This window comes from Haliaeetus leucocephalus, unplaced genomic scaffold (assembly GCF_000737465.1).
Source record: "Haliaeetus leucocephalus isolate CR32 unplaced genomic scaffold, Haliaeetus_leucocephalus-4.0 Scaffold143, whole genome shotgun sequence".
Lineage (NCBI taxonomy): Eukaryota > Metazoa > Chordata > Aves > Accipitriformes > Accipitridae > Haliaeetus > Haliaeetus leucocephalus.
This window is the reverse complement of record NW_010972579.1, coordinates 1,771,849-1,781,876: the sequence shown is the minus strand read 5'-3', so window position 1 is coordinate 1,781,876 and position 10,028 is coordinate 1,771,849. Positions and strand designations below refer to the sequence as shown.

General features: G+C 59.4%; 1 protein-coding gene across 1 annotated transcript; it reads right to left on the bottom strand.

Moving 5' to 3' along the window:
- Positions 1 to 3,902: 3,902 nt before the first annotated feature.
- Positions 3,903 to 9,683, bottom strand: AMOTL2 (angiomotin like 2). The gene is made up of 9 exons (XM_010561283.1): positions 8,950 to 9,683; positions 7,215 to 7,449; positions 6,524 to 6,668; positions 6,288 to 6,380; positions 5,324 to 5,619; positions 4,913 to 5,205; positions 4,591 to 4,802; positions 4,269 to 4,421; positions 3,903 to 3,961 (listed from the first exon to the last, which is right to left on the bottom strand). The coding sequence occupies exons 1-9, from the start codon at positions 9,681 to 9,683 to the stop codon at positions 3,903 to 3,905; spliced, it is 2,220 nt and encodes a 739-aa protein (XP_010559585.1).
- Between the last annotated feature and the right edge of the window lie 345 nt (positions 9,684 to 10,028).

Below are 10,028 nucleotides of genomic sequence, written 5' to 3'. Positions count from 1 at the left end.
GGGGCCCTAACAAGATCCTCAACCTTGTCCGGACCCACCGTGACTACGGGAGGGACCGTACCTCCCTGAACAGCCCCCAGGCCGGACAAGCTGTCTCCCTTTCACCCACGAGAGAGCTGTTGCCCTAGGACAGGGTGTCTCACTCAAAGCCACCGGGGTGACAGTGGTGGCATTCAGAGCAGAGCCTGCTGGCCCTTTTCCATCTCTCCAGGGCTGTGGATGTGCAACCCACAGATGGTGTCGCATCCAGGCACCAGCTCAGCCAGCAGCTCAGCAAACATCTCCAGCCACCCCCTCTCAGGGACATGGGAACCTGGGGATACAGGGATGCAAGGATTGTGGATGCAGGGATGCAGGAACAAAGGGGTGCAGAGATTGAGGACACAGGGATGCAGAGATGCAAGGATGGAGGACACAGGGATGCAGGGTCACGGGGATGCAGGGATACAGGGATGCAGAGGTCAAGCCCACAGGGACACAGGGACACAAGGGTCAAGGACGCAGGGACACATGGAGCAAGGACACAGAGATCACGGACACAGGGATGGGAGCGGAAGCAGGGATGAAGTACCACACACGGTATTTCAGCTGAAACAGCAAAAGAGTCACTGGCAACTGTGCCAATGTGACAGGGATATGTCCTGGCCTGAGCAGGAACCACGTGGCATAAAGGACTGTGGGTCTAAGTGATGCTGATGGTGAAATCCAGTGAGACAGTTTGGAAAGAGCAGAGGGAAATGCCTGTGATGACAGAGAGATAAAGCAGGTGATAACGTACCCCTGTACCAGCCTTCTTTGCACCAAGGCATGGAGATCCATTAGGCTGAAAAGCAACCCTACCAAAACAAACAAATCTGGGCGCTGCTGCTGCATCCTCAGGGGCATTAGCAGGAGGAGCCGGGACCTCCTGCCCCAACCTGCTGGGCTCAGGCGTCTTCTCCCCACAGCCTGACTCCCCCATGTACAGATGGGCTTTGCGGTTTTCCTTTCCCTTCCTATTTTTTTACGCTTCTCTGCCACCTCATTGGGGGCTGTGCTCCCCCATTTTCTGGCTCCCAGAGACTGTGAAAGCCCTGGGGATGGGGGTCCACAGGGCAACAGGCAGGATGGAGAATGGTCAAGCAGTGGGCAAAGCTCTCAACAGGAGCCCATCCCTTGAATCCCTGGACCCAGAAAGCTGCCTGCAAACAGCCAGACCTGCCGCAAGGCCGCTCTGCATCCGGATTCGGGTAAATAAAGCGTGGGGCGTGAGAGCTGCGGTATGCCAGGAATGCTGCAAGCCTTCTCGGGGCGGTATGCCAGCTCCCGGGCAGCAGGAGCTGGGGAGGCAGGGCACCCCCCCAACATATTCCCAGCAGCAGCAGCTCCCCATAAGCTTTGCACCCAGTTCTCCCCATTGCTGGCCCCATTTCAGGGAAGACAGAACGGTCCCCTTCAGACATGCCCTGTGCATAGGAGGATCTTGTTTCCCTGCTTGCAAAACCCAGGAGAAGTCATGGGTGGAAGCTTCCCATCACTCCGAGTCTCTCTAACCTACTCTTGCAGGGACAGAGACCTGTCCCACAGCCACAGGAAGCCCTGAATTTTCAGCCAGGCTCCTTCCAGGTTCCTGGGTGGGAAGGGTAGAGCCAAGCCGGGGTTCAGCATCGCAGTCCCACCAAGACCAGTGATCCTCAATGGAGTCCTAAGCCACCTTCCAGGGATGAGTTGGCAGCAAAGCTGGTTTCTTACACCACTGTTCTGCATAATCTGAGCTAAAGCCCATTGCAGAGACTTGCACAAGATTCCCTGGTCCCCAGGGACAGGAGGATAAAAAAAAATAAACTGCCAATAAATGCCAAGTGATGCACAAAAGGGAAAGCCCCAGCCCAGCTGGTGATGGCTCCAGCCAGGCTGCCAGCACCCAAGCAGCCAGAGCAGAGTCCCTGGGGATGCACCCTGGGAAGCATTAACACAACAGCTATTAAAAATAAAAGGCAAATGACAGCAGCAAACAAAAAGCTCAGAGAAGAAGGGCTGGGCAGCAGCATGGTGTGGCTGTAGAAGACTTAAGGTAGCCCCAGCGTGAACACCAGGAGACCTTCTAGTCTTCCAGAAGACCAAGGAGCGAAGCAGGGTGGGAAGGGCTTGGAGGTGGCTGACAAAGCCAGGGGAGAGCTTGGGGACCGTGTCCAGCCATGCTTGAAGACGTGGCCATCAAGGAGGCCCTGTGGCAGGGGCTTAGGAGGGCAGGAACAGGGTCTTGCGAGGAAGAGGAGGAGGATCCCATCAGGATGGAATTACCAGAGCACTACACCCAGGAAGGAAATGATATCAACATTTCTAGGTAACTCCATCCTTTTCTCCCATCGAGGTGGGGGAAATGGGATCCCAATGGGATTTTGGGGAATGCAGAGATGCTCTTCAACATTTTTTTCCCCTGTCCCATGCAGCTGCACCCCAAATCACTGCCCCGGGGAGCTGGGAAGGGCAGTGTTTCAGCCGGGGGTCGCTACCCCTAGACCCCTTCTGCCTCAGCAGCACCTCCCTCTCACCCTATCGCATGGGAAAAAAGAGTACCCGTGGGTCAATATTTGGGGTTTTTTTATTAAAATATTGTTATACCAAGTGGAATGCTACAGCAATCTCGGTATAGGGCGGCATAACGAAACAGCCAGGTTTACGTTTAAATACTTAAGATAACTTAAAACGCACAAACAGGAACTCATTGTCTTTGGCAGGAAAAAAAGTTCACAGCACGAAAAAAATACTTAAAAAGAAATACCAATATTAATATAAAATATATTAAGTTGGGGGGGGGGGATGTTCCTCTTTCATAATTTTTTGTTTGTTTGTCTTCCACTTTGTAAACAATGCACGAGAACCAAACGCATTTTTTACGTGTCTGGGAGAGAAAAATAAAAAATGCAGTTGTCCAGCAAATGCACACATGTTTAAAGAAGAAAGAAAGAAAGAAAAAATATACAGATACACAAAGGGCAAGGACAGGAAGCATCCCAGCTCAGAGGACCGAGACGTTGGTGCTGGCTATGGGCAGAAGCCAGCTGCCAGTAGCCAGGGGATGTGGTGGTGGGATGCAGCCACAAGAGGGGCGGTGCATCCCACTGCCTCCATCAGCCATCCTCGGTTCACTCTGAGCGTTTCACCTCTGGTTTCAAGGGGATTTCTCCTCCACCTTTCATTCTCTTGATTATCATTGTCTTTTGCTTCACTGCCACCGCATCCCAAACCGCTCGCCTGCCCGTGATAAAAACCCAGAGGCAGGTTTGCAGGTGACGGATACAGGTGATGGATGCAGATGATGGTGGTTTGGGGGTCCTGGTGCTTGGCTTGGCCACGTGGATCCGGGCGGTCGATGGGACCCATGGAGGATCCCTCCCAGCTCTGCCCTTGTGCAGACATCTCCTTGTGGGTGCAGTTCAGGTGAACAGAGAGGGATTTTCCAGTTGGAGGCCAAGCACCTGGGTGGATGCGGGTGGCCAAGACCCAGAAATAGGATGGGGATGGAGCCGGGATGGGGATGGAGCCCATGAGCGAGGGGGTGGGAAGAAGCCCCCCACCTCAGGAAGGAGAAGAGGCTGAAACAACAAGTATGTTTGCTCCCATCGTACAAAACCTGGGTGTATTTACAGGGGGGTCACAAGGCTCCACTACCACTGTGGGGTTCCTGGGCTCCAGTGCGCCCCGCGCAGCTGGGGACCCGTGTGGGTGCCAAGCGCGGACAGTGGCTCTCCCATGCACAGAGGCCACCCACTGAGACTGGCCGTGGGGACACTGCTGAGCTCCAGGCTCGGTCCTCCTTCCCGCAGGCTCCTCCATCCCAGGCAGGTGCAGGCAGGGTGGCTCTGCCCATGCAGCAGGCAGGGAGGGTGGAGGGGCTGGCGTGCAGCCTGTGGGTGGCCTTAAATCAGGATCTCCACCATGTCAGACAGGTCCGGGGCTCTGGCAGCAGCCGAGCTCTCTGCAGAGAAAGAAGGTGAGAGCTGGAGGAGAGGTGAAGAGCATCAGCATGGCGCCCATCCCACTGAAGGGCCGGCAGCAAGTGTACTGCTAGTCCAGCCTCCCCCAAAGTGTTCAAGAAAAATGCTCTGCACCTGAAAAGTGAAAAAGCAACGAGCGATTGCAGGGATTCAAACCCACCAGGCTCAAATGGGGCCTTTAAAATGCCTTAAAAAATCACCGATGCTTGTGCAAAGCCCATCTCCTGGATGCCAAGCCCACGGGCTGGAGCATCCCCAGCTCTCCCCGTGCCATCCCCAGGGACTCACCCAGCAAACCAGCCAGGCGCTCAGTGCCCTCACCCTGGCCGCTGCTTTCGGCCGCCCCGTCCGTCTGCGTGCTGCCGTCCTTGCTGCCGTGCTTGGAGTGGGAGGGCAGAGGGAGGGTGGCGGGCGCTGCTGCCCCTTCGGCAGTGGCTTTGCCTGCTGGAGGAGATGCCATTAGGGATTGCCAGCTCCTCTGGCTGGTCCCTATGGCTCACCGGAGAAATCCCCCCTCCTCAAGCTCTCTACTTCCAAAACTGCAGGAGAAATTGCAGGCAACTCCCTGCTGCCGAGTGAAGGCAAGGAGCAGGCAGGTGCCTCTATTTACCTGTGCTGCCCCGGGAGCTGCCCTCGGCCAGCCGGTCGCTCTGGCCAGCCCCTGGCCAGCTCGGGGCGGCGGAGGCAGCAAAGACAGAGGGCACAGACTTGGCTGGCCGCAGGGAGCCTTGGAGGGCTTTGCTGGGGTCCCTCCGTGAGCGCTGCTGCAGGACCTTGATGATGGCATCCTTCTCTAGGATTTGGGCATGAAGGGCTTTTAACCTGGAGAGGAGAAGAGGCAGAAGCTGGGAGAGGTGCCGGAGGAAGGGGAGGAGGAGGCAGACACCGCCTGGCCAGAACACAGCGCAAGCTTGTCAGCAAGGTGGGCCTACCTGTTCTCCATCTCCTGGTGCTTGTGGCTGGCCAGGAGGAGATCCTCGTTGAAGCTGCTGTTGGGGGAGTGCCGTGGGGAATGGCTGATGAGGGTGGTGTCCCGCTGGGCGGCCGCGGTGGCTGCAGCGTCCATGGCAAACTGCCGCATGGTGCACTCCTCCAGGTACTTTTGCTCCCACTTGGTCATGTCAGCCTCCAGGGCCAGGATCTTCTCCTCCTTCTCCCTCAGCTGCTCAGAGAGCGTGTGGGCACTCAGCTCCGGCGTCCCCCCGCCTGCGGCACCTGCGTGCCTCTGCAGTGGCAAAAAAAACCCAGAAAACAACCCAAAAGAGAGGATGAGGAGGTGCTGGGAGGATGCAGCACCCACCGTGGCTCACCAGCACCCACGGCCGTGTCTCGCTGGCACACACCTGCTGAGCCCGCAGCATCTTCAGCTCCTGCTCCAGGCGGGTGCGGAGCCGCAGCTCGAGCTGCTCCCGTTTTTCACAGGCGGCCTGGAGCTGGCCCAGGGCTGCCTGCAGCCGCTCCACCTTCTCCACGTAGGCTCGCTTCTTCCGCAGCTCAGCTTCTGCCTTGGCCGCCCGTGCCTGGGCACTGCTCAGCGCCTGCTCCAGCAGCTCTGCCCGCCGCCGCTGGTCCTCATTGGCACTGCGCAGCAGGGACACCTCTCGCTCCAGCTTCTCCTTCTCTTGCTGGTGCTCATAGCCTGCAAAAGACCCCCCCCAGGTCTCAGCCGAAGAGGCTTCGCCAGCCTAAGGCTGGTCCACAAAGCCCCCCCTGGGGGCTCTTTGCTCCCCAAAGCCTGGCCAGGCCATCCCTTCCTCAGCACGCAAGGTATGTGGGGGGTCAAGGGCATCCCAGCCACTCGGGCAGATGGCCAAAAGCCTCCATTTGCCACATTCCAGCCCAAATTTTGGCTTGTGAAGGGTAAAATCTGCCCGGCATGAATCCAGCCACCTTAGGGAAGGGGATGCGATTCCTCCCACGTAACACCAACACTGTGTCTCTCTGCTAAAATAATGCATTTAGGTATATTTTCCCCAAAAAAAGCCCAGGCCTGCGCAGCTGCAAGGCACGGGAGGGAGGAGGGAGAGAAGGGCCAGGCTGGTGCAGGGCGGGAGTGCGGGCTCGATGCTGGAAGAGCCGGCGCGGCGGCAGGAATGTGGAGAATGCGGGTCACGCCGCCGGCCGGCCAGGATTAATGGCTCGAGTCCAGCGCCAAGAGCAGCTCCATCCTCCCTGGGGATGGGCAAGAGCTGCCGCTCACCACCCGCCTCCTCCTCCTCCAGCCGAAAGGGAGCATGCTGAGCCCCGCTGTCCCGCTCACGGATGCCATGGGGAGCCAGGCAAGGACGGGCATCCCCCGGGACTTACTCTGCGCCAGGAGTTTGGCCACACTGCCCTGGTTGCTCTCCTGGCTTTCCTGGGTCTTGCTGGCCAGCTGCTTGTTCGCCGATTCCAACCGCTCTGGTCCGAAGGCAATTAAATCCAATTAAGATTTAAATACAAGATTTTGGCCAGAGGAAGCTTGGCTCCTGGCAGAAACACACAGGGGAAAAGCCGGGGAATGGAGAACACCCATGGGGATGGGGATGTGGAGGGTCCCTCACCTTTCAGGTCCCGGTTGAAGTCCTGGAGCCGTCGCATCTCGCCGTCTCTCTTGTTCCTCATGGCTTTCTCCAAGGCTTCCCGCTTGGAAGACGCCTTGACGAGGTTTTCGTAATCCTCTGAGATGCGCTGGATCTCGCTCTCCAGCTGGGGCGGAGGAAGGGACAGGCCGGGGTTAGATATTCATGGAATGAGGAAACGAAAGGGAGATGCTGGCCAAAGCTCACCCAGGCCACTCAGCCCAACCCAAGCTGTCAGAAGAGCTCAGCGCATCCATGAGACCCCCCCCCAGGGTGACCCCCAGCGCACGTTTTGGGGTGAAAACCAATTTTTTCTGCCTTTCTTCATGCAGAAGAGTCCCTCCACAGGTTTTGGCTCTGCTGTAGCTCGGCCGGCGGGGAACAGCCACCCCTTGTACGCGGCCACACAAAGGGCTTTCTGTGGCGGCTGGGGATGGGGGGGACAGGCGGAGGGAGGGGGTCACCGGAGAATAGGCTCCTTCTCCCCCGTCCCGGCTGCCGTGCTGCTGAAACGCAGCTGCTCAGAGAGGAACAAGCCACCGGAGGGAGGGGGAAGAAGGGATTAAAACGCTAAAGGGGGTGAATTTTCACAGCAGCTGGTTGAGCATCCCCTTGCTCATGGGGAGGGAGGACACACGATACCATGACCACAGGGCTGCTGCCGCTCGCTCACCTTCTGGATGCAGCTTGCTTTCTCGGCGCAGCTCTCCAGCTCCCGCCGCAGCTTCTCACTCTCCCGCTGGAGCCTCTCATTTTCCCGCAGGACTGCATCTGCCCGGGCCAGGCGGCTGCTGGCCGAGACTGCCTGGGCACTCACCAGTGCCTCCACGCTGGCGGGACCCAGCGTGCCCGGGCACAGGGTGCCCGGTGGCGGCAGGAAAGTGGTGGGGACGTGGGTGGGCAGCACCCTGCAGGGAGAGAGGAGAGGGATGCTCAAGGGACTTGGCAGGGCAGGAGAGCCGACCGCATCTCCAGCTCCCAGCCGACTGCTCCAAACCCATGGGCCAAGCAGGTGCTGCTGGTGCCTTTGGGCGGCCCCAAAGGAGGAGGGAAGCTCTGGGAAGCATCTATCCTGCTTTTCAGAGCTGGGAAGCATTTGCTTTCTAAAAGGTGCTTTCCTGAGCACCCTCAAACACAAAATAAACCCCGTCTCACAGGGATGCCTTGACCTGACAACTCCAGGACCTGGCCAGTGGGTCAGGCTGGGCTCCCAGCCCCCCAGGCCCACCCTATTGCTGGGGGTGCTGCAAAGGGATGACAGCTCGGTAAAGGATGCACCTTGGGAGACGGCAGCACTGCCCCTTTTCCTTGTTTTCTGGGCAAAGCGAGGGCTGCCGGCATGGCTCCTCACCACCAAACTATTAATACACCCTTGCTGTATTTGGAGTAGCAAGGCCAGCCCAGCCGCCCCTCGCACGACTGCTCCGAGTTCCTCGACAACCCGCGGCCGCCTCGAATACCCCAAGCAGGGCAGCCATGCACAGCCCGGCTCCACTCCACCGTGGGCTGCCCGCCAAGGGCCTGCATTCCTGCAGGATGATATGGGAGAAAGGAAGAATAAATACATCTTCCTCGCGGCTCCCCTTCCCCTCTTTGTTCCCTGGAAGGAGAAGGTTTTCCTGCCAGAGATGCTATCACTCTCCACCTGGATAGGTCAGCAGGGCTGGGAGCAGCGTGCATCCTCCCATCAAGCCTCCAGTTCCCTTCTTCCCATCGTTTTCCACACTGGAAGAAGTTTTTTCCAGCCCTCCTCAAATGCCAGGCATCGCCTAGACCTCTGGGCCCCCCAGACCGCTCCATGGCCCTCTCGGAGACAACCTGGCTCTTTGCTGGAGGCGTCAAGCTGCTGAAGGGAAGGGGAGAGCTGCCCAGCGCTGCTCATCGCCTCCATGAACCACCTGGCACCAGCCCAGGCTCAGCTCAGCAGCAGTCCCACGGCACCAGCAGCAAACTGGTGCTATGCAGACATCCCCAGCTCAGGACTACGGGGTGGGTTTCCATGGAGCGGGGAGCACGTTTGCCTTCCACCCTGCCCCATGCCCGTTCCACATTTAGCCGTTTCCTGAGCTGGCTCCAGCTCCTAAATTAACTCCAAATTCCTCCCAGCACGTGGGGAGGGGCCAGGGTCTGCAGACACAGTGGGATTTTCATCACTGGTTGGAAAAATCCAACTGTGCTGGGGGAAACTGGGGAGAGGAGGGGACCGGTGGTGTCCCTGCAGACCCCCACAGGCTGAGCCAAAACCGGCCCCGTGAGGATGAGAGATTCGGCAACGGCTGCCCCGGGCCCCCCCACTGCTCTCTGCATCCTGCATCTTCCGAGCATCCATCCTGGCCGCTCCTGGGGCACCACGGCTGGGAGGCACCCAGTGAGCACCCCAAAAGTGGAGCCCAGAGGCCGCAGGTTACCTGATTTCAGGATGCTGAAATCCAGGACCTTCCCGGGAGCAGGGTCGGGGTTCGGCCAGGTAAGTGTCCTGGGAAGGGATGACATAGGGATACTCCGGAGGGGGTCCCCGTGGCTCTGGCCCCTCAGGGTGCTGCCCTCGGAGGGCAGCGAGCTGGTGGTGGCGGGAGAGCTGGGGGTAGCTGTGGGAAGCACTGATGGGGCTCTGCGCTTTGGCTCCGTTCCTCTCCAGCGACATCCGCATCAGCCGCTCACTCAGCGACCGCACGTGGCCATGCTTCAGGTCCTTCAGCCCCTCGTCGGGGCGTCGGGTACCGCTCTCGGCCCCGTGTGGACCATTTTCACCCCGAATCCCTGGGCTGACCCCTCCAGGCTGCTGCCCGCCCCGCTGCGAGGCGTAGTACTGGGAATGTGCCTTGGCCTCCTCATACGTCGGGAGCTCCTCGCCCTTGTGCTGGGGCTGGCAGAGCCGATAGACGCTGTTCTCCAAGTAGACGTGGTCAGAGTGATGCTCCTGACCCTGGGGCTCCTGCCGCGTGGACTGCTGCACCATTTGGCTCTCCTCTGGACTGAGGCTCTCCAGGGAGGAGCGGGGGCTGCCGGCACCCCCACCGCCACGCAGAGCCTGCTGCTGGATGGCCAGCAGCGTGCGGTTCTCTGTGAGGTTCCCATAGCGCAGCTGCTCCTGAATCAGGCGGTGCAGGACCGTCCCGTTCGAGTCCTCTGCCGTCCTCATCTCTGCCTGCACCGTCGGCAAAGCCACGTTTCCACCTGAGAAGGGTGACCCCGGGGACCTTAGCAGCAACTGTCTGTGCTGAGGCACCTGCACAGGGTAAAGAGGGGATAATTGGGAACCGGCCCAGGCAGGACGCAGCGCAGACCCTGATCAACAAGGGTTTGTTTTCCAGGAATCCTGCTCAGCACGCTGGCAGGCCGGCCGGGACGTGCCGGCCGGGTGGGAGGCCGTGGCGGTGGTGGGAGTGCGGAAGCAGGCTCCCCGCTGCCCTGGCTGAGCACTGGCGCTCTCATCACACCCATGGCCGAGGCCGGCTCCGGGGGCCGGGACCGGGGCTGGGGGCGG